General features: G+C 47.8%; 3 protein-coding genes across 4 annotated transcripts; 1 reads left to right on the top strand and 2 right to left on the bottom strand.

Annotated features, from left to right (window-relative positions):
- Positions 1 to 161: 161 nt before the first annotated feature.
- VCP (valosin containing protein) lies at positions 162 to 14,738 on the bottom strand. Its single transcript, XM_077756265.1, has 17 exons — positions 14,648 to 14,738; positions 11,012 to 11,123; positions 10,651 to 10,823; positions 8,792 to 8,934; positions 7,849 to 7,979; positions 7,200 to 7,331; positions 6,062 to 6,164; positions 5,256 to 5,389; positions 5,043 to 5,178; positions 4,353 to 4,465; positions 3,780 to 3,944; positions 3,558 to 3,680; positions 3,073 to 3,285; positions 2,575 to 2,883; positions 2,187 to 2,342; positions 631 to 785; positions 162 to 477 (listed from the first exon to the last, which is right to left on the bottom strand). The coding sequence occupies exons 1-17, from the start codon at positions 14,662 to 14,664 to the stop codon at positions 372 to 374; spliced, it is 2,421 nt and encodes an 806-aa protein (XP_077612391.1). The 5' UTR covers positions 14,665 to 14,738; the 3' UTR covers positions 162 to 371.
- LOC144225089 (uncharacterized) lies at positions 14,380 to 18,382 on the top strand. Its single transcript, XM_077756268.1, has 4 exons — positions 14,380 to 15,122; positions 16,130 to 16,200; positions 17,955 to 18,045; positions 18,173 to 18,382. The coding sequence occupies exon 1, from the start codon at positions 14,390 to 14,392 to the stop codon at positions 15,053 to 15,055; it is 666 nt and encodes a 221-aa protein (XP_077612394.1). The 5' UTR covers positions 14,380 to 14,389; the 3' UTR covers positions 15,056 to 15,122; positions 16,130 to 16,200; positions 17,955 to 18,045; positions 18,173 to 18,382.
- On the bottom strand, positions 16,503 to 22,434 carry FANCG (FA complementation group G). 2 transcript variants are annotated; one of them, XM_077756266.1, is made up of 14 exons: positions 21,840 to 22,434; positions 21,546 to 21,636; positions 21,025 to 21,156; positions 20,587 to 20,789; positions 19,940 to 20,075; positions 19,645 to 19,775; positions 19,398 to 19,544; positions 19,138 to 19,289; positions 18,686 to 18,752; positions 18,135 to 18,424; positions 17,937 to 17,983; positions 17,592 to 17,747; positions 17,024 to 17,147; positions 16,503 to 16,870 (listed from the first exon to the last, which is right to left on the bottom strand). In XM_077756266.1, the coding sequence occupies exons 1-14, from the start codon at positions 22,038 to 22,040 to the stop codon at positions 16,762 to 16,764; spliced, it is 1,986 nt and encodes a 661-aa protein (XP_077612392.1). In that variant the 5' UTR covers positions 22,041 to 22,434; the 3' UTR covers positions 16,503 to 16,761. The 2 variants fall into 2 exon arrangements, with proteins under 2 accessions (XP_077612392.1, XP_077612393.1); XM_077756267.1 differs by lacking the exon at positions 21,025 to 21,156.
- Positions 22,435 to 23,078: the final 644 nt, after the last annotated feature.

The following is a 23,078-nucleotide window of genomic DNA, read 5'->3' as shown; positions in this document are numbered from 1 at the left end:
GGCTTGTGTAGCATCTGAGTGAAGTGCAGATGCTTTACTGTGGGGAGCGGCTGTGGTGCCTTGGTTCACACCCACACAGGTCTCCTGCACTGCCCCAAACTACAACAGAAATGGCGTAGGCCCAAGGCCCAATTCCCTGTTGGTAATTCACTCTCCGCCTCCCAAATGAAAATCACTTTTATTTTATCGCTTTTGTTTTGTATTTTTTTGCAACAGAAACCCCCTGTCCAGAGTCTGACTGTAGCTGAACTGTTCAGACTGAGGAATGGAGCAGGCCATGGGCACACCCCTGGTCCCTCCTGGGCGAGCGCCCCCACCCTCAGGGAACAAGGTCCAGCCAGGCCAGCTCGCTGCATGCTGGCCACCACCACTTAGCCATACAGGTCATCATCATTGTCTTCCGTGTACACACTGCCACCTGTGCCGCCTCCACTGCCCTGACTGGGGCCAGCTCCACCCTGGTTTCCTGATGGGAATCTGTATGCACAAGAGCAGAGCCAAAAAAGAGGGTTAGGACAGGACCTGTACAAAATTTTCACAATTAACCCTCTAGCCTCCTTAGGACTCCCACAACCTTGGTTGAACAGTTTCCTAAGACAACTTAAGTACTGCCCACTGCAACATAATTACCTGAAGCTGCCAAAGCCCCGGCTCTGCTGAAGGGTCTGAGCAAACATCTCATACTTCCGGATGTCATTGTCACTGACAGAACGGCGGGCGAAGCGCATGGCTTCTTCAAAGTGATCTCGGCGGATCTCAGGCACTGGATCGTCTTCTTCTACCTCCTGTAGGGTTGGTAAACACAGACCACCAGAGCTAAAGTCTGGCCTGGATTCCTTCCCTGGCCTTCCTCACCCCCCCCCACCCCCCCATCACTGTAGCAGTTTATTGGTCCCCGGTCTCTCTAATCCAACCTGAGTAAGTTGTAAGGCCAATCTTCATAAAATTGCATCAGTGCCCTGTTTAAAAACCTGTCAATGCATTCTGGAAAAGGCAAAACTGTATGGACAAAAACCACATGAGACGTTGCCAGGGGCTCAGGCTAGAAAAAAGAAGTGACTAAAAAGTGATAGGAGGAAATTTCTGGGATGACAGAAATTTAACCCAACTGTGGTAGCAGTTATAGAACTTAAAAATACATCTGTCAAGATGCACAGACACAACATACGTTGAAAGGGTAAATTTTACTATGTGTGAATTACATCTCAATAAACCCAAATTTCAAAAATAAACAGGAGCACCTGGCTGGCTCAGTTGGTTAAGCGTCTGACTCTTGATTTCAGCTCAAGTCATGATCTCACAGTTCATGAGCTCGAGCTCCACGGTGGGCTTTACACTGGCAGCACGGAGCCTGCCTGGGATTCCCCTTCCCCCACTTGTGCACTCACCCTCTCTCTCAAAATAAATAAACTCTTAAAAATAAGCAATTTCTAACAACAACAAAAAAGTAAATTTTAAAAACATAAAGAAGTGCTTACCATACCCAGGTTACGCCTTACCTAGTGGCCTTACTTCCAGTAACATAGCTCCTCTTAAATCTACCCTGGTTTTCCCCAATTCCTGCAATCCCATTTCTTGAGCCAGTTATTTGGGCTACTTATTTCCTTAGCCTTTACACCCTCCCTTCATAACCTGGCTCAAACCCTATCTCTTTCACTGAGGAGCCACTCCAATTGCTGTGATTTATGAGAGTGTGCCATAGCATTAACCATATCAATACATTCTAACCTTTTATGGGAAGAAAACGGGATGTCTCAGAACCCCTACAAAAGGTAAAGAAGCCTTTCATTCCTGTATTTATTCATTCATTCATTAAGTTTCTATCATGGTGCCAAGGTACAGTGGGAAATACGCAAGATAATATAGATTCCTTACTTTATAAAGCTTACATACACACACACACACACACACACACACACACACACACCCCAAATTCTGCATTTAATTTTAGGAGATCCATGGATCACCAAAGAAGGACAGGTCTATGGATCCCAGGTTCTAAACCCTGCTCTATTTGTTTACCTGCACAATCATATTTTGATTTCCTTCATAGAGCTTACTTCAAAGTGAATATATATAGACTACTTATCTCTTTTCAGCCTTTATAATTTCAGACTGAAGAGATTAACCCTCAGTATTCATTCTCTTTGATGACAGGCACATATGGGAAAAAGTTGCAGACTCACCATGGCAGATGGATTGGTCTGCCTCTCCCGTTCTCGCCTAATCTCACTCTCGATGGATTCACGGATGGCCAGCTTGCAAGCTCGTTGGCATATCTCTGTCAGGTCAGCTCCAGAGAAGCCATTAGTCATCTTGGCCAGGAACTCCAAATCTACATCCTAAAAGAAATAGAACTACCTTAGCATTTAGCCTCACCTCCCCTGTAATACATTGATCTCTGAGCCACCCAAGCACTCCTAATTTTAGTTTGTCCCATCTTTTGTCAAATCTTCCATCCTCCCTTTACAACGCTAACCCCAGAAATCCCCAATGGAATCTTTTCCAGGAACAAAACTGCATACTAGGCTGAGCACTCATAGAAGTCCACATCACCAACAGCCTTGCACCTGCCTTGGCAACTGGGGACTTGCGCAGGTTGGCCTTGAGGATGGCAACACGGGACTTCTCATCAGGAAGTGGGATATAGATGAGCTGATCAAGACGGCCAGGTCGCAGGATAGCAGGATCAATGATATCAGGCCTATTGGTAGCGCCAATAATAAACACATTCTTTTTTGTAGACATGCCATCCATTTCTGTCAGGATCTGGTTGATGACTCGGTCTGCAGCTCCACCACCATCTCCAATGTTACCACCACGGGCCTTGGCAATTGAATCCAGCTCATCAAAGAATAGTACACAGGGGGCAGCTTGGCGGGCCTATGGGAGAGACAAATGGACTCAAGCATTAGCACAATTGGGTCTCTCAGACCTGAGAAGGAAAAGAAATTAAAGTGACCTTTACTGCCCCAGCTGAGCTTCCAGAACAAGATTACTTCAATTCTCCCAAAGAAATAGCTACCTTGCTGCCAAGCAAGTTAACAGATAAATCAGTTGCTTGTAACTCACCTTGTCAAAGATTTCTCTGACGTTGGCTTCAGACTCCCCAAACCACATGGTGAGCAGCTCGGGACCCTTGATAGAGATGAAGTTGGCCTGGCACTCATTAGCAATGGCTTTGGCCAGCAAGGTTTTCCCACAGCCAGGAGGTCCATAGAAGAGTACTCCCTTAGAGGGTGTCATGCCAAATTTGAGGAATTTGTCTGGGTGTTCCACAGGATACTAAGAAGAAAAGGAAAGAGGGTTCAGGATACTCCACAGTCCCTACCCCAGTTTGAAACAAACCTAATGAATAGTAGTATCCCTCCCAACCACACCATGGTATAAGATCAGGTTCTCTAGGAGCAGGCTCCTTAGTGTCTCCAAAATGAGAAAAAACAGGTTCATGAATTATGTTCTCAGAATTCCTGTAATAACTACCAACACCCTAAGACCATCTAAACTCAATTACAATGTTCTGAGGCAGTAACTTACCCTGGACCAAATTACCCTACCTGGACCAGCTCCTGAAGCTCACGTTTGACATCCTCCAGGCCCCCGATATCCTCCCAGGTTACCTGTGGTACCTCCACCACAGTTTCCCGCAGTGCTGATGGGTTGCTCTGGCTCAGGGCCCACTAAAAAGAAGAAAAAAAACAAAACTGGGGATAAGACTTGCCAGGGGAGAGGTCAAAATGTGCAGGTTTGTGTACCTGAGATAGGGGTGCAGGCCTTACCCGGAAGTCATCCATAGTAACTGCCAGAGAGTTCATGACTTCAGCATCAATGGTCTCATCCTCTAGGTCAATGAGGTCCATCTTCTTGCGGATAGCCTGAAGAGCAGCCTCAGAGCACAGGGCTGCTAAGTCAGCGCCCACATGCCCATGAGTCTCATTGGCTACCTGCAGAGAGAAGAGCTACTCACTACTCTGTGTCTAAAGACCTAGCTACTTTGGAGGCTCAGAGACAACAAAATCCTGGCCTCTTCCCCTGACTCCTATCTTTGGGTCCTCCCATTTCCCTGAACACATACTAGCAATTCTTTTGCTGGCTGGGTTTTAAGTAGTCAAGCCTGGACTTGGGGCCTAGAAATAAAGCTGACCCCAAAGTTCTGGTTTACTCTAATGTGGTGTCAACCGAGAACACACCAACTCCAGTTTCCTGGATTCAATCTCAAATCACTTCCCTTCCCCCCACCCAGGAATCAAAATCAGTCTCTTTACATCTTGAGCTTGTGTCCCTAGCCAGTTCCCTTCAACTGCCTAGAAACAGATATCCTAACTCTGGGCCAGCCCTCATTGTCACTGCACCTGTTCCAGGTCCACATCGTCTGCCAATTTCATGTTCTTGGTATGGATCTGAAGAATTTCCAAGCGTCCTGTAGCATCAGGGATTCCAATATCTACCTCCCTGTCAAAGCGACCTGCAGGACAGTGTATGAACACAGACAGGGCTCATTTTGGGTCCAGAGGGAGAAAGGGACAGGTCTAAGGTGACCACCATCCTAGTCTGCCCAGGACTGTCCTGGTGTTAGCACTGAAAGTTCCATGTCCTGGGAAACCCCTCAGTTTCAGGCAAACCAGGATGGTTGGTCACCCTAGATAGGACATGGGGTAAGGGAAAGGACCCCTGGGCCCTATCATTCCAAGGAGCTTTAAGAAATCCTCAGGATTTGGGGCACCTGGGTGGCTCAGTCAGTTCAGTGTCCAACTTTGGCTCAGGTCATGATCTCATGGATCGTGAGTTTGAGCCCACATCGGGCTCAAAGTGTGTCAGTGCAGAGCCCACTTTGGATCCTCTGTCTCCTTCTCTCTGCCCTCCCCTGCTCATGCTCTATCAGAAGTAAAATAAATAAATACACAAATAAACACTAAAAAAAAAAAAAAGGAATCCTCTGGATTAGATGACTTAGAAGAAGGACAGACACGGAATCAAAAAGATTAAGGTCAGTAGAGCTATAATCTCTCAGAACAGGGTTGAAAGAAATTTGGGGTCCTTACCAAATCGTCGAAGGGCTGGGTCAATGCTATTGGGTCTGTTGGTTGCTGCCATGACGATTACATGTGCTCTCTGCTTTAGACCATCCATGAGAGTCAACAACTGTGATACGATACGCCGCTCCACCTCCCCATGGGTCTGTTAGGACAGGATGTCTGGTCAGAAGTGAAGTGAGGACCTTTCAACCCCCATTATCCCCTTGGGTAGGTTCCTACTTTCTCTCTTTTAGGAGCGATGGCATCTAGCTCATCAATGAAGATAATGGCAGGAGCATTCTTCTCAGCCTCCTCAAAGGCTTTACGAAGGTTGCTCTCAGACTCACCAGCCAACTTGCTCATGATCTCAGGACCTGAAAGGATATGGAATAGAAACAATGACAAATCTATATCTTTCCTCAATCCCAAAAGAAATCATATCCCTTATATGCCCAGCCCAGAGACAAATGCTGTACAAAAATGTGCTAACTTCTGTCTACTTTCTCATAAAGTCTACCAGGCACTATCCCAGGGTAGCCATCAGATTAGGCTAGAGAGAAGCCAAGGACTCAGACTATCATCCAAGCTCAGGACTCTCTCACAGTCAAGCTCTAAGTGTCAAAATGACAGCACATGCTCTCGGACCTCTGGCCAGAGAAGAAGCAGCAACATACCAGTTGGACTGTATCGTTCTCAAAGAGCCAGTTGATCTCAGCCAATACTCCCCTAAACCTTCTCAAATAAATTAGCAAACAAAAATTTTAAGTTCTTATTCTAACTTGCTCCCCCTAAATATCTTCAGCCTTACTACAATCTTTCCTAAAGGGGGAAGGAGGGGTAGATAAAGCAGGGGGCACCAGAGTACAATACCTTCCCCTTATTGCTTATCTGTCTATAATGTGCCCCGGCAGAAGAAAGGTGATGAAATATACATGAGGGTATGTGTGCAAATATACATGTCCATGAATTTTCAGCTCATGAGACTGATGATTGTGCTCAGCTCAGAATAAGGTCCAGCCAAACACAAGGTGAACCAAGTCTCCTACCATTGATCAAGAAGAAGAAGGCTCCAGTCTCATTTGCCACAGCTCTGGCAATTAGGGTCTTCCCAGTTCCAGGAGGTCCATAGAGCAGGATTCCCCGAGGAGGCTGAGAACCAGTACAGAGGGAATGGTTAGGTTCAGACTCCTACCTTCTCCCAACCCCACCCACTCTAAAATGATTTGACTATGGCTCTATCTAAAGAGGGTGAGAATCAGAGCTTAACCCTGACATCAGTAAGGAGTCCTTAGCATTAGCTGCTGGAAGACAGTTTACTGCAGACCATATTCACTCCTCTTATTAGAGAAAATATGCTTAGAAAGCTGACACTTATGATTACAAGCTACATAAGAGACTAAGAGCAGAGAAACCCTAAGAAATTCCAGTGTGGCTAAGTCTGAAAATCCTGGGACTAGGAAACATCAAGAGGCCATTAGGCCAAAAGAGCTTGACTTTGGACAGACAAGGACCAGGACTAGCTTAGCCATCTAAGAAAGAGTATTGCCAGAGACTCACTCACTCTAATAATCACAACCCTCCAGGATTTATGATCACATTGGAATGCTTTTCCTTACCACCAACCCCAAGTTTTCCTCTTTGAAGCTGTCTGTTCTGTGGCCTCATCCACAGGCTGCACATGGGAAATGCCCACATAGAAGATAAAATTATTTGTATGGTACATAATAGAGAAAGGGAAAATTCCACCTTCAGTATGCTCCAGGATATGGAAATGGTTAAGAAGTTACATTGAGATCTGCAGTTCTCAAATGTTGGACTCGAGACCCTTCAAACTGCAAATTTCCTTAAACTTCTAATTCTATTGGATGGCACTGTTACAGACAGGTTGGCAAACTATGAAGATCTGTTTTTATAGAGTCCATGACATAAAAATGGTTTTTCCATTTTTAAAGGGTTATGAGAAAAAAAAAAGATATGCAACAAAGAACTTAACTGACCTGGTCTATTCTAGACCATTAGTAGCTTAATAAATTTATAGTCTCTTCACACAAAGAATATATTATTGCCTCTCTAATTCCAAGGCAATAGTGCAAAAATACATATGAAAAAAGGTTCTGGGATTAGATACTGTGCCTTCATTAATCACCAGCCTAGATTATTTCCCACTGGGCCCAAGATGCTCACCTTAACACCAATTGCCTTAAAAAGGGCAGGATGTCTCAGGGGTAGCTCCACCATCTCCTTTATCTGAGCTAGCTGTTTCCTGCAGCCACCAATGTCATCATAGCCTACTTCATTCAAGGACTCTTCCTCATCCTGAATGTAGAGGAGACAAAGGAAAAAAGAAAACAGGAATATTAAATATCAGAAAAGTTGAGTTTCTCTAGATCCTTTTACAATCTGGTATAGAGAAATCTGTTCTACAAGAAGACTCCCCTCTAAGGGGATCCTGCCTCAAATAATCACTCTAAAAATCCCAAAGCAAAGATTTCTAGCATAGCTTTTCCCTTTCACACTGTCCTTAGTATTACTGGGAAGGGCTCCCCTAATACCTAAAGCTGGAAACTCTGGGAAACAGGCAAAGGTCTGAATGCCATCATCAATACCACTTCTACAAAAATTATTCCAACTACTTAGATCGTCTGAGATCAATCCAGATTTTAAAAACCACTGGTTATCACATACTTCTAAGAAACATGTAGGTCTAGAAGTGAGATTTCCCATCTCTGGAAAGAAGCTTAGTTCCAAACAGTACACAGTTTTAGTAGTTAACTCATGACTGCGCCACTTCATAATCATGAAACTGGGTACTGGCATGAAAGAGAGAACTCACCTCTCGTTTGATAGGCTCCCCTTCACAGTGGATCACTGTGTCTGGAGCAACAATGCAGTAAGGGCTGGGATCTGTCTCCACTACTTTGAACTCTACAGCACGCATTCCACCCCGGACAAGGAAAATGTCTCCTATGAGCAATCAGTACAGTACAGAGATGTCAAATACCAAACCAAGTGAGGAATTCCTCATCAGAACCTGGGGTCTAAAATGCCACATTCACTAGACTTTGCCATTTTTCTCTTCCTACCTCTATATTATTAAGCAAGAGGAGAGGCATGAGGAGAAAGCTGAACTGTGAAGAGTCCCTCTGCCATTCAAGAGGGCACTGAGCAAAACCTTATGGGATTCTGGCACATCAGGTTTTGGTCTTTATCCAGAAGCCCATAAAGTCTTTGACTTCTGGGCTATAGATAACCCAAGCTTTCTCAACAACCATCAATGGTCAGGCAGTGCTAAATATTAAAATACACTTTAGACTTGACACAGTGAAAAGGGCCCAAGTCCTCCTTTAGAGACAAAAAAAAAAAAGGAGAGGGACACCTGGGTGGCTCAGTCAGTTAAGCGTCTGACTTCAGCTCAGGTCACAATCTTGCAGTTCATGGGTTTGAGCCCTGTGTCGGGCTCTGTGCTAACAGCGCAGAGCTTGGAGCATGCTTCAGAGTCTGTGTCTCCCTTTCTCTGTACCTCCTCCACTCACGCTCTCTCTCTCTCAAAAATAAATAACCATTAAAAAAAAATTTAAGATAACTTACTCTACTGGAGCGGGGACTGGTAGTAGAGAAATGGGGAAACGGGAGGGAGGAAGTGGGAAGGAGAGAGTACACATGCACATATGTGTAGAATGTGTGTGTAAGCACAAATATGAGAATGGGATAAAGACATTCCAAGGTACCCCTACAAATAACCATGCTTAAGCTCAGTCCCTAGAATTATCTCTCACCTTTCCGGATGGGTCGATAAGCTTCCAGGAAGTATGGCTTAAGGTATACCTCGAAGAGATTGCCAGTGATGCCTTCTACCGTGTCATCAATGGGTAGCACATGGATACGTTTGCCGTACTTCACATCAGGGCAAGGCTGGATGCTGAGGATGACAAGCAGACTCCATGTTACCAACCACACTATAGCCCCAAGCACTGGGCATCCGAAAGGGCCTGGCACAGAGAGCTGATGGCGAGCGAAAGAGAAAAGGCAGGGATGGCTTTAGCTGAAGAGAGGCAGGAAGGTACTGTGGGAGTGAGGACAAAGGAGCAGCCAAGCAGAACTAAGACAAATCATACTCAGGAGGGGTAGCAGCTGGAGTCATTAGAAGAGGCTACCAGGAAGGGTGCCTGGCTGGCTCAGCTGGTAGAGCATGTGACTCTGGGGTTGTGAGTTTGAGTCCTATGTTGGGTATAGAGATTACTTAAATAAAAACAAAACAAAAAAACATAAGCTACTGGGGCTGCTCACTCCTAATCAGTGAGCCAAAAGGAAGATCCATGCATCTAAACCCCCCAAAATGAGGAAAGAGGAGGGAGGGTCTTCAGTGAGAGGTACCCAAAGATGACCCTTTGCTAACATCAGTAACCCGCTATTATAAAGGGAGGCCTGAGTCAGACAAGTGTCAGATCAGAGAAATAGAATAGAAAAGAATCACCTCAACCAAGCAGTCAGAGCATCTTGAGAAAGTGACTAAGCACCTCCACGAAGAAGACTACATGAAATGTAGAATCCATGAAAAATGGAAATCTGAGATGTTCCTGGCCAGGTGACAGGTGGTTGGATAGCAGTGGCCAGTGATGACTCCAAGTTGGGGAAGCCTCTTGCCTAAAGTTAAGTCCTTTTGGACTTCACTCCGATTGAAGTTATTCAGTATCTGGCTCAAACTATGCCTCTCTCCTAGATTAAATTGGATCCTTAAAAATAAAGACTATTTATGGGTGCCTGGGTGGCTCAGTTAAGCCTCCAACTTTGGCTCATGTCATGATCTTGTGGTCCGTGGGTCCGAGCCCCACATAGGGCTGTGTGCTGACAGCTCAGAGCCTGGAGGCTGCTTTGGATTCTGTGTCTCCCTCTCTCTCTGCCCCTTCTCTGCTCATGCTCTATCTCTCTCTGTCTCTCAAAAGTAATAAACATTAAAAAAATAAATAAATAAAAATTTTAAAAATTAAAAAAAATAATAAAGCTTACTTAGAAGGGCACCTGGTTGGCTAAGTCAGTTAAGTATCCAACTCTTGATTTTGGCTCGGGTCACGATCTCATGCTTTGTGATTTCAAGCCCCCATGTTGGGCTCTGCACTGCCTGCTCAAGATTCTCTCTCTCCCTCTCTTTCTGCCCTTCCCCTGCTTGTGTACACACATGCCCTTTCTTGTGTGTCTGTGCACGTGCGCACCTCTCTCTCTCTCTAAAACAAACATTTAAAAAAAACAAAAAAAAACCCTACTTGGAGTCCACCTTCTATGCCCACACTCCCACCTCACTCCAGCCCCAACACAAGCCATTATTCCGACCCAATAGTGAGATCATTTGGTATACAAATACCCTCAAATGGCATCCTAAACCAAGATATACCTCTGGCTAAATAAATAAATAAATAAGTAAAGGCATCATGAAAATCACAGAAATACCAAGGTAATGCAGAGGTAAAGTTTGAAGTCCCAGGGAGGCAGAATCAAAACCTAAAAACAACCCTATCCTCCCGTGGCTAGGAGGCTTCTGCTAGTGGCAGCTGCCAAGGCCTTTGTTAGGGTCCTGACTTATATAATTCGGGCTGTCTCTGGCTTCCCATCCCTGAGGGGCTAAGAACGCCACACACACCTGATGACATCCCCTAGGTGTACACGAAGGTTATTCCGAACAACTCTATTCATTCGAATCTTCTCATCGGAACATGTGTCATCAGAAAGCACAATGCACACAGCTTCCCGCCTCTTCTTTCCTTTCAGCAACACTGTGTCACCTCGGAACAACTGGAGCTCATCCATCTTGGGCTGAGGAAAGAAGGTTAAGGCCTTTGGGTCACTGGGCCATGGTGTAAGCAGCAGCCCTGGAGGCTGGAATTCCCAGTAAACCCCACTCTATCTGTGGTCACTGCAAAAAAAAAAATGAGGAAAGAAACCTGGGACAAGCCCTCCAGTTAAGTACATTAAAGAAAGATTGGACCTTGGACCCAACGTACCTGGGACAAGGACACCACACTGTTGTCCTCATTGATGGCTTCATCAACAATTAACCGATTGGGACGGTTCTTCTGTTTAAGAATGGCTGTTGATAAGTCATCACCTTTTGAACTAGAAGAGAAAATGAAGTTAGTCCCAATACATAATCCAGCCCCAAGGGCCCCACCAGTCTTTCAAACTCACACTTAAGGAAGAAATAGTGGATAAATGAAACTGTCCTATACCAGAGAAGTCAGATAAAGGATACTGAGCCAAGGTCATGAAGAGTAACATTTAGCACACACAATTCCCATTCCTGCAGCTCCTGGTATTCTGAGCACTGATATCCTAGCTGTCAAGGCCCCAAGTGATCTTGCCTCAGAGTCAAGACACTATGACTTGAGAAGACTAACTAGAAGTAGAGGTTGAATAACAATTAGAGAAATGACAATAGTTGTACTATGAAACAGCAATTAAGAAAAGGATCTCTGTTATCAGATCTGCTGGGTCTGAATCCCAACCTTGCCACTGCTTAATTGTGATCTTGGGCAAGTTACTCAACCTCTCTCGATGTTGATGTCCACACATGTGAAGAGTGAATACCAAATACCACAGTACCTATCCTAGAAAATTAATGTCTTAAGTGAAATAATGAATGCAAAATGTTCAATACAATGCCTGGCACATGGTTTTAATGGTCACAATGATTGCACTGCAGAACAAAGCATAAGCTCTTTCTTTGCTAACCTTCCTGGAGAATGAAGTGAGCAAGACAACTTCCTGTAGGGCTCAGGGAGGCCCCATCAAGCAAGCCTGAGGACAATGAAGCAGAATCATTAGCTACCATCCTTACTGGCTAAACCTACTGAATGTTAGAGCATTCTGTATACCACAGAAATGCCAAGCATAAAGACCATGATATTTGGATAAAACTAAACTAAACTGATGGACCTGGGACCTTCAAAAAGAACCTCAAGCTCACAAGGGGCTTTACAAAACTCTGCAAAGACATACAATTCCACAATGTTGGTTCAAAAAGTCAAAACCAAGAAATGCAGAGACAAGGAGCAAATCCAAATCCCTTACCCAAACTAAGGTTGCCCAAGTCTAAACTCAGTTTAAACCGTCTAAATAGTTTCTATCATTTCCTTGAAGATCATTCATCTGTCACCAACTTCTTACCTAGCTCATCTCCAGCCATCACTAACTAGCCTCAGTGGGCTCTGTCTGAAGAGCTATCTCCTTTACTAAGGCTCAGAAAAACCTGAACATTAACCAATATAGGAAGGCCAGACAATGGAGAAAGTGAAGAAATAAAATGTAATCTCTTCCATGAATTATTCCTTCACTCAACAAATTAGCAAGTATACATTTGAGGCCGGGTAGTGTCCTATGATCTCAAAATATGTCAACAAAATAGTATTCCTGTTGGATATATACTTACAATGAAAGACAAACAGATGCCTATGCTCCAGAATAACAGCTAGGGACTTTTTCATCTTTTGGTCCTGATATACCCAACAAAAATACAAATCCCATTCATTAAACAAAATTTTAGTCTTTCTGCTCATCCTCTCACATAGGCTGTATCTTTAATCATCACCTTAAAACTAATTTCCAAGAGGGGCAGCTGGGGGGCTCAGGCGGTTAAGCGGTAGACTTCGGCCCAGGTCACAATCTCACAGTTTAGGAGTTTGAGCCCGGCGTCAGGCTCTGTACTGACAGCTCAGTGTACTGAGAGCTCTGTGTCTCTTTCTCTGCTCCTCCTCTGCTCACACTCTGTCTCTCTCTCAAAAGTAAACTTTAAAAATAAATTTAAAAAACTAATTTCCAAGAGTGGAGTGTTTTCTCAGCTTAACCTTGCCTCCGCAACATAAAAGTGTAGCACTCTGAGCACAATGCTGCGGAGCAGGCAGACTCTTCTAGGGTGCTTATCAACACCCTAGAGAACAAGCATGGTCAATGTGGCAGCTGAAGGCAATTTAAACCCACCAATTCTCCTTCTCTCCTACACATCAAAATACCTTTCAAGGACTGACCACCCTCCTGTCTGATCTATAGGACTGGGACTAGAGAAAAAATAAAGTGCCAAATGTCTCTACTCAGCATAGTTACCCCAAAAGCTGCATTCTAGGAAAACTGCCTATCTGCCTACCATTCCTAACTCCAGCAATGGAGATGGGTAGTATGCTCTTCCCTAAAGTTCTTTACTTCCACACATACTGAGATCAAACGAAGTAACCTCTAAAAGACATCTTCAGCCTGGTCTTGAGCCAATAGCAGACCTGGAGGCTCTTTGGGGACATCCCTCATTGTCTCCTGCATGAGTCAGGCCCCTTCCAGAATTCTAGTGGGCAACAGGGGACTTGGAGGGAGTTCAGGTAAGAGTCATCAAGATGACCTAGAGGTTAGAAACCATCTATGATGCCAGGTTCCAAGAATTTTGAATTTTTACTTTTAGTCTTGAAAACAAATGACTAACTTAAGAGAATCATTATTAATAAGTAGGGATCCTTTTAGAAAGTAATACTGCGCCTCGATTTAGAAACTTGAAAAAAAAAGGAACACACCTCAAAAAACTAAATTTTCTTCAAGTCAGGAAAGTGATTTGCATAGAAGAGTTTCCACAGGATGGCTGTCTTTTTTTTTTTTTTCTCCCCCTTCAGTATCTAAAGCTCTTTGATTCTAAATTTAACGAGCAGAGGTGGTCGGGTTTTATCTGATGCTTTCCTGAGTGAGGGGTAGAGGGCCCAAGGTTTCTCAACACAGCAGTTTGGTTAAAGTAGCCGTATGTGTTCAAAGAGTTCGGTCAACTCTAGCCTTCACACTATAAAGGCTGAAATCCAGGAAGGCCCGTAAAATACCAAATGAGACTGGAACTTTTGCAAAAGCCCAAAACAGTAGAGAAAAGTTCCTTCCCCCGGCTCCCGTTTCATAACATCAAGAAAAACTGACTAAAGTTTTCTCACGTGAATAGCAACAAGCCTAAAGAACGAAGGTGAGAAACATAAACGTAGGGTCCGCCCTCTCCTTAACATCCTCTCAGTACTCAGGTCGAGAGGTTGTCAACCAAGGGCCAGGCCGACCCGGCTCCAAAAGGGCGGCCGGCCGTGAGCTTCCCCTAGCTCTCCAAGCCTTCCCGGCTCCAGCCTCCGCCTCAGCCTCCGGCCTTCTAAGGCCTTCACGTGGCCCAAAGTCCACGCCCACCGGGCCCAGTTAGGGCGTCAGGCCCGCGGGGCCTGCTCTCTCCGGGGACTAAACGCCTTAAGCGCATAGCAGACCTGATCGCAGGTGGGTTCCCCAAGGCCCCGGGGCTCCGCGCCGGCAATGTGGGCCCGTAGACGTCACAAGAACGGGAGAGTTGTTCCCAGGGAGCCAGTCTGGCCGGCCAGGCCTGCATGACACAGCACGATCTGGCCCAGGCCCCGACCCAGGCCCCACACAAGCCCGGCCTAGGGGGCGCGCGGCTGCGCTGCCAGGCCCAGCCCGGACCGCGGCCCCTCATTCGCCTCTTTCCTCTCCTTCTCTCTCTCCTTCCTTCCCAGTCTCCACCTCTTAGACGCGCCCACGGCCAGGCCGGGCTGGGCCTACCCAGCACTGCGAGTCCCCAGGTGCGCGCACCCGCAGCGAGCGGGCGGGCGCGCGCACACACTCACTCAGCTCCAGAGGCCATGGCGCGCGCCTCTCCCAGCCGGCGGCTGTGGCGGCCCGAGGGTAACGGCTACGAAGGGTGGCAGGCGACAGACTGGGCCGGGGCTCGGCTCTCCCAGGCGGGGGGCGAGCAGCGGCGACAAACCCGCAGGCGGCCTCCTTCTCGCTTCCTCCTAGCGGCACAGGGGCGGTGGGCGGACGGTACACTGGCTACTGATCCGCGAGGGGGCAGCGGTAGCGACGACTCAAACGACGGCTGCAGACGCTGCGCTGAGACTGAGCCGAGAAGAGCCGAATCATCGGAAGGAGAGGTGCTCTCACCTCAGCCAATCAGCGTCTGTTCTGGGGACTCCCGCCCGCCTCTCCGCGCCTCTCCCCAGCAACCCGCGGACAAGAGCCAATCAGGAAATTAGCCTGCGGCCTGGCTCCCGCCTCAGGGATGCAACACGCCTAGTAACGCCACGTCAATTGGCCGCAGAGGTACGCTTCCTCGACGGATTGAGACTCGCGACCAATCAACGTAAAGTATGGGGCCAGATATACCGGAGAAAGAGCCTTTAATCCCTGGGAGGCGGACTCTCCCACTTGGCTCCAGTTCATTGGCTCCTGATCTTACCCTGCTGAAGAACCTGGCACAATGGATTGAACCCTTGTATTAGTCTAGTCCTATTGCAGTGATAACCTACACACCCATCTTCTTCCAAAATCTAAGGATCCACCCTAACCCCCCTCCTTACTCCTTCGAAATGCTGACTCCAGCCACCCTTATTCTGAACCCTCTGAATAGCACCCAACTCTTAATCCACTGCACCGTATTGTCGTGGCACCCTCGGGTAACCCCAATCCTATAGGCTTTATAGTTCTTCAGGCTTAGAGGTATATGCTTCCTCTTACCACTGAATATTAATATTAATGGCTAGAGGAGGTAGGGCACTCAAGTCCAGAGAGAGTCACAGAACACAGTAGATTCAACAGAACCCAAAGCAGCAAGAAAACTGCATTATGAGACTTGAAGTTCTTGGGCCCCAAATGCAAGCTAGACCTGACTAAATTCGATAAGCAGCTTTAGGGGAAAAAGGGGGTGGGGGCGCAGGGATGTGCACCTGGCCGGATCAGTTGGTAGAGCACGGGACTCTTGATCTCCAGGTGGTGAGTTTGAGCCTCAGGTTGGGTGTGGAGACTACTTTTAAAAAATAATAAAATAGGGGCGCCTGGGTGGCTTAGTCGGTTAAGCGTCCGACTTTCCGACTTTCGCTTAGGTCATGATCTCGCGGTTTGTGGGTTCGAGCCCCGCGTCGGGCTCTGTGCTGACTGCCAGCTCGGAGCCTGGAGCCTGTTTCAGTCTGTGACTCCCTCTCTCTCTGACCCTCCCCTGCTCACGCTGTCTCTCTCTCCTAGAAATAAATTAAACATTTAAAAAAAAAATAATAAAATAAACAGCTTTGTTAGCCTGCTGACTTAATTAATTCTCCATCCCGTATCCACAGACACGGTTGACTGAGATGACTGTCAGAATTTCTAGAATGTGGGATTGGAGGAGTCACTCAGAGACTCAGAGGTATGCTTGTCCTTCCTCTTAAGAATCAAATACCTGCCCTTGTCCTGAGAGGCCCACCCAGACCACCTTTGAGACCCAGCTCCACTCATTCTGTCACCTTGCACAGGATCCTAGGCTTTGGGACTCCGTGGCTTTTAGGCAACAGAAAGAACCAAAGCCACCACAAGGATTCCTGTAGCCCTTTCTTCCACCCAGAACTCAATCTCATAAGGTAGAGGATGTTGGGAGAGAGCATCTTAAACAACCAGCACTCAACTGAATGATAGCTCAGAGCCTTCCTACTCAAGTATAGGTAGTAGGCAAACAGATAAATATGAGATTTTACTCAACACAAGACAAGGAGAAAAGGAAAAAGGCTGTCATACCCCTCCCTCTCGAACCAGAATGGCAGTAACTAGGCCAAATTTGGCGGGACTACTTCCAACCTCTTAAGTACCAGACTTATATAGGTAGATTAGTTTCATCCACATTCCCCAAAAATGGTAAAGCAGAAAGCCCCCCCCACTCCCCCGGAGAAAGGGGCCCCAGGGGCCCCAGTTCAGACTTCTTAAAACATGGCAGCTATGGGTCACAAGGTTCCAGCAGAGATGTCTGAAACTCCTCAAGAAGGGTTTCACGGTCAGGGGAACGAATCCAGCTCAAACAGGTTTCTAGGTACAGGGGGAGAGACCTGGAGAGCAAAAAGAATGATGTCTAAGGGTGAAGGATAGGCAGAAAATTGGGCAGCCATCCCCTCCCTTTCATTCATCACCACCCTCCATAGATTCAGGTACTCCAGAATGCCAAATACCCTGGGCCCCACGCCCACAGGCTTCAGCCTCACCATGCAGCATTCTCCTGTGGCAACTTATCTTGGGCCTCCAGCCTCCACCAGAGAGCAATAGCCTCATCCCTCCGATCCATCCTCCTTAGAGTCTGAAGCAGGTGAAAGGAAGCATCTCGATGACCTGTAGCCCCACCCCAGAGTAGGGAGTCTTAGAATTTGACACATCCTTAAGCATCATTTTATAAAAGGAGAAACTGAAGTCTAAAGCAAGAAACTCTTGTCTACATTCACCCATGGAACCAGTAGTAGTTCATTCCCAACCATTCCTATCCCTGAGCACAGCTGCCCAGGACAAAGGGCTCAACTGACCCTGCTACCCCCTAACATACTGGTTCTGGTTTTTGTGTCTGAGGACATTGGGAAGATTGAGGAACACCTGAGAGGCCTTCATACACACTTGCACATGTTCTCAAACCTGCTATATCCCTAGGTCTATATAGTATAACCTCATTCATTCCCTTCTATCTGGGAACATCACTCTTCCACTAATCCCCAAGCACGTCCCCCATGGGCCTTGCTGTCCTTGTGCATTTGGGCATAACCGATGTCACGCAAATATACATACCTGGGCACATCTGCACACTGAGGAGAAAGTCCTGTAGGGCTTTAGTATCTTGGCCACTGGCCACCCACTGCAGTCCACGACTCATCAGGGCAGCTACCCGAAGGTGTTGTAGTGCCACATCTGACATACAACCCTGCTCACAGTTGGAAGCAGGACCTGGGGACCACCCACAAAGTCAAGAGTGTCCCTGCTACACAGTCACCAAAACCCCGAGTACTCCTCTTTCTCTTCTTGTGTCTGCAGTCCCTTTCTTTTAAACCTCATAATGGGCTAGGACGCAGAGGGGCAACACATTCACCACCCCTACTTCCAGGAGGAAAGAGGAAAACTGAGAGTCTAGATCACCTTGTTCTTTGTCCTTAGGTGTGGCTCGGAAGAGCAGCTCAAGGCACCTGAAGCGGGACAAAGAACACGTAGGAAGAGGAGTCAACCTCAATAACTCTGGGATGAGTAGGTAAGTATGGAGCTTACCAACTCGGGTCCCAATCAGCAAATTATCCCTCCACACTTCCCCTAGGATCCTGTGTGGCTTCCTGGGCTCACCGGCTAAATTCACTAATTGCTTCTTTTTGGGCCCCCAGCTGCACCCAGGCTTGACCCTGAAGCATGTAGGTGGCAGAGACCCAGGATGGACAGTGCGGTGATTCCTTGGTTCCTTTTCTGGCATCTTCCCACAGCGGGGGCATCTTGGGAAGCAGCGATGACGTGCGGCTGAGCAGCTCCTCACATACGGTCAAGGCATCTTGTGCTCGGCCTGCCTGGATCAGTGCTGCTGCTGCCTCCAAGAACACCTCAGGCATGCAGGGACCTGGCGGGGAGGGGGGGGGGGAGAACTGGGGTGGGAGGAGGATGCGGTGTCTTGAAGAGACATTAGCCACCATCCCCAACCTCTTCACCAGACTCTGGTACCACACAGAGACCACCCATTGCTTGCTACCCTGGACCCCTTGCTCTGAGAACCTTCCTAGTTTGGCCTTCCAACTTGGACAGACAGAAGAGCAGAAGAAAAAAGAGAAAATAGTAGCTCTGCTCTACTCCAAAGTCAGGCTCCAACCCTCCCACCCCATTGTAGAGAATCTTGAAGACATACCCACCTTTGGCTCAGAGTCATCCAGCAACAGAGCCAGCAAGTCCAAGTAATGCTCTGCAGCGTCTTCTGCCCTAAGAAGTCATAGCCCATGAACTTCACCTTAGGGCCTTAGCAGGGCCCTCCAAAGGCTCATAGCTAACAAAAGGATGCTCAAGGACCCTGGGGAGTGGGAAGAGTAGGGTCTTGGGACTCTAATCCTAGCTCACTATGGATCTTCCCTCCTTACAGAATGGGTCTGGGAGGAGATTTCAGAGTTTTAAGATATAGGAAGTTAGTTCTGGGTGAAGAGTCCTAAGTTCAGGTCTAGCAGCAAGGCAAGAGGCTGAAGAGTGGGAACCTATGTTCTACCACTGACTTGTCCATACTGCTGACCCGAAAGAACAGAAACAGAGTCACATCCCAGGGAAGGTATCAGAAATGGGAAGAACTCAGATGATCAAGGCACTGGAACCTCACCTTCCTATCTGTAGGCATCGGCTTGCTAGTAGGTACTTGGCCTGGCTCTGTGTGCCACAGTGAAGGGGTAAGGCTGGGTCAGGTTGGGGGAGTAGTAACTCTACTTCAATTAGAAGATGGGGGGCTTCAGAACTGTGAGTGATACTCAAGGCCTAAAAGGGACACAAAGAAAAAAGTGGGAGCCATATTTCCTTATTTACAACTTGATTAGTCTCCCTAATACAAGCAGCTCAGCCATCCCCACATCTTCAGTTCCTTACATCAACCAACAGCTCCAGACTCTTCAGCTCTGCTGCTGTGTTCCCCAGTTGCCGATATAGCCTGGAGGCCTCCAGAAGCGGAGGACCCCAGGGTGATCCCCCTTTCAGGGCTGCAACCAAGTACAACAGGGCTCTTTGTGGATTGCCCTAGAGGGGTGAGAGGACACAAGCTTTAGCTATCCTCACAAAGCAGAAAGCTATCCATAACACCCATGGTTTCCCCAACCGACCCTAAGATTGTCTTTACCATTTTGCGGAGACAGGTCCCCAGGGCCGTGTACACCTGGACCAACACAGGCTTTCGGCACAGACCTGAAGCTGCTTCTTGCAGGCTGCTCAATGCCGTGGGCAGGTTTCCTGTGATCAACTCCTGGAGGCCTGAGGGCAATCAGGGTATTAACTTAAAGAAGCCTATCAGGGCAGGGGGCATGATAGGGAACAAGAGCACAGAACTAAATGGGACATGACAGAGAAGGCATGAGCCAAAGGACCCCTCAAGACAGGGAGTAGGGAAGAAGAGATGAGTCAGATTGCTACCTGACCTTGGCGATAGGCAGAAGCTGTAAGAAGGACATCCCTTAAGCCCCTGGCATCCTGCAGAGTCAATGGAGCATCTGACTCCTCAGCTGGGGGACTCCAAGTTTTCAGAAGGTGCAGCAGATCCTCAGAGGCCTCACTCTGAGGAAAGAAGGGTGATGAGAAGTTCCAAGCCTATAACCACCTCTTCTCCTATCTCAGTCTATCCTGGCTGGACCTTGAAATCAAGGGTCCTCCTGACTCCTGTTCCCTCAACTCTAAGAGAGAGATAGTAAAGATAAAGGGAGAAAGAAAAACTTGGGGCAAAGATGATCTACTCTAGTGCACCGTCTCAATCAGTATAAGCCCATGAGGACATGGGACAAGGACCATGTTTGGGTTATTGATGAGAAGACTGGGGCTGGGTGATGACTTCAGCAAGGTCATAAAAGCCCTAACCCCATCCAAGGTCATTAAGCTATTTTAAAAAACCACTAAAGAGAATCCCCCCAATGAGGGACCAAGCAAAACAAGGTCACCAAGAGTCCCGGTGAGAACCCCGGTCTTCTGACCACCAACCTAGCAACCTTCCCAGGACAAAATGATGCTACTGCAGCTGAGAGGGGTGAAAGAAGGAAATAGGCCCTTAGATCCAGGTTACTTCCCACATTACCTGATTACCATTCAAGGTCTGCAGCAGCAAGGTCAGGTCCCCAAGACAGTCAGTGCTTAGCCAGAGGGCAGCCTGCAGGCCAGCCAGGTGGTGAAGGGCAGGAAGTAGCTCCCGCAGAACGGAGGAATAATGAAGAACAGAGTCCCACAGCCCCCTGAACCCACATTCCAGTCTGGGCCCAAGCTGCTCCTGGGTCTCCAGCACTGTAGAAGACACACACACACATACAGCTGAGGTTGGGACTTGATCTCTGATTTTCTTTTTCTTCAGGAGCCCAGAGGTCACAAAGTTGCTCCTGGTCTAAGGAGCACCTGGAGGATAAAAAAGGGCATCTCTCTCCCTGGTGGTGACAGATTTTATTGCTCCTCTCATTCCCTTTGCAGGGACTTAAACCCTAACAGGCTGGCAGGGACATGGAAAGCAATCTGTAGCCCTCACCTCTCTTCAGGCCCTGTTGGATATCCTGTGCTTGGTCTTCAGTGAAACCCTGGGCCAGACTTGCCTTCACAGTAATGAAATTGCAGGTTACAGTCAATTCCAAGAGGAGAACAGGAACAGCTGCAGGGAGACCTGGAGCAAACCCATCCTGATCTCACTGACCACTCTCCCATCAGATTCCCCAGATAAGATCCAAACCCAAAGATCACATCATCCCAACCAAAATGGACTCAATAAAGAATCACCCTTTGTACAGAGTTGGGAAAGGGCAGAAAGTTCTTCAGATTGGACCATTCTGGAGACCATTTCTTCAAATGCTGGTGGGAATGGGGGGAGTGAGGGAGGGGGCATGGCAGGGCTCAGAGATTCACCTGTACCAAAAAGAATTCCACTTCAGTCTTGTCTGTTTCTTAAACAGGATCCCCTGCCCCCCTGAGTAATTTTCTCAATCCCAGAAACGCCGAACTGGTCTCTGGCTGTAGAGGAGGATAACTGACCGTCCTGAGGAGGATCCTGCTTACCCTGCAGGCTATGGAGGAGTCCCCTGAATCCTTCCAGCGCATCTTGAGCCAACTGCTGTCGCCTCAGAAACTGACGCGAGTCCTGAGCCACCTACGAATGTGGAATGGGGAGTATCACTGAGGATCAATCCTTATTTCTCCCGTTTCAACAGTAGCAAGGGTTGTCTTTTCCCGTCATTTCTGGCTCCTGGGGGAAGGTCAAACTCAATACCTCCCCGTCAGCTGCGCTAAGTCCACGGGAAACCCTCCTGATGTTTTGGGGCTGCAAAACGAAAGTCCCAGCAACCACGTTACCTTGGCCTGTCGAACTAGCTGGTCATTCTTTTCCCTCCACAGGTCTAGGCAGCTGGCGTGTGGTCCTAAGCAGCTCAGAGGGGTCTGATGCGACGAGGTTGCTGAGGTCGGGCCCGGACCCCTGGGGGGCCCTGCTGAAGGGTAAGGCCGGCCTCGGCGAGGTCCCCACCGGAGCAGGGTAGGGTCTGTGCGCTTCTGCATCCCCTCGTGACTCCGTTGCTCCCCTTAGGGCCCCAGGAGGGGCGGCTCGCCCCTTACGGGAAAAATGGAAAAGGAAAAACTCTCTGCCCGACGCTGTGCCGGCTACCACCCCGCCTCTTCCCCCTAGTTTCTGGTTGGCCCGGCCGTCAAAACTCTCGGCTGCGGTTGGTCGTCTTCAAGGGTTAGTCCCCGCGGGAAACTTGAGGAAGAAACGAGTCCGGGCCCGACCCAAGAGAAAGGCTAAGGCGGGTCAGAAGATTGGGTGTATCTGAGAGGGGAAGTAGTACTTCTTAAGGTTCTGCTGGCCAGTCCCTCGCTCAGGCCAAAACCCAGAGAAATCTATCTCGGTACCAAAACCCGTGGGCTAGCCTTTCCCTCGCAGCCAAACTCCCAGGTCTGTCTGGCTTTGCGCCCGCCCCGCAGAAGGGAGGCCGAAGCAGTGCATGCTGGGAAGCGTAGTACAGCCGAAAGCCGCCACAAAAAGCCCAGACGGAGCACAAAGCCATCTCCAAAAGCAACTGAAAGGAGACCAAGGCTTTTGGTAACCAGCCCTTCCTTCCACTAACACGCTGCCACATTCTGCTCAACCTTGTGCAGTCTGATTGCTGACCGCGGTGACCCTGGGCTTGAGCAATCCGCACTGCTGAAAGGTACCTCCGAATCCTTTTCAACAAATGGACTCGGGAGACTTGGATATCCTTATATCAAAACAAAACAAAACTGTAACCCTTACCATAGGTAAAATCAACTCAACATGGATAAGTAGAACTTCATTAACATTAAAAATTCTTGGGGCAAAACAAAAACAAACACACACCTCTTGGGGCGCCTGGGTGGCTCAGTGGTTAAGCGTCAGATTCTTAGTTTCAGCTCAGGTCGTGATCTCAGGTTGGTGAAATGGAGCCTGGGGTAGAGCTCTGGGCTACTGGTGCAAAGCCTGCTTTGGATTTTTTCTCTTTCTCTCTGCCCCTCCCAACCCATGCACGCTCTTTCTCAAAATAAACTTAAATAAAAGAACAAAAACAAATATTTGTGCTA

The sequence above is a fragment of the Crocuta crocuta genome, unplaced genomic scaffold (genome assembly GCF_008692635.1).
Source record: "Crocuta crocuta isolate KB4526 unplaced genomic scaffold, BGI_CrCroc_1.0 scaffold431, whole genome shotgun sequence".
NCBI lineage: Eukaryota > Metazoa > Chordata > Mammalia > Carnivora > Hyaenidae > Crocuta > Crocuta crocuta.
The sequence above is the reverse complement of the archived record's forward strand: the minus strand, read 5'-3'. Positions and strand labels throughout refer to the sequence as shown.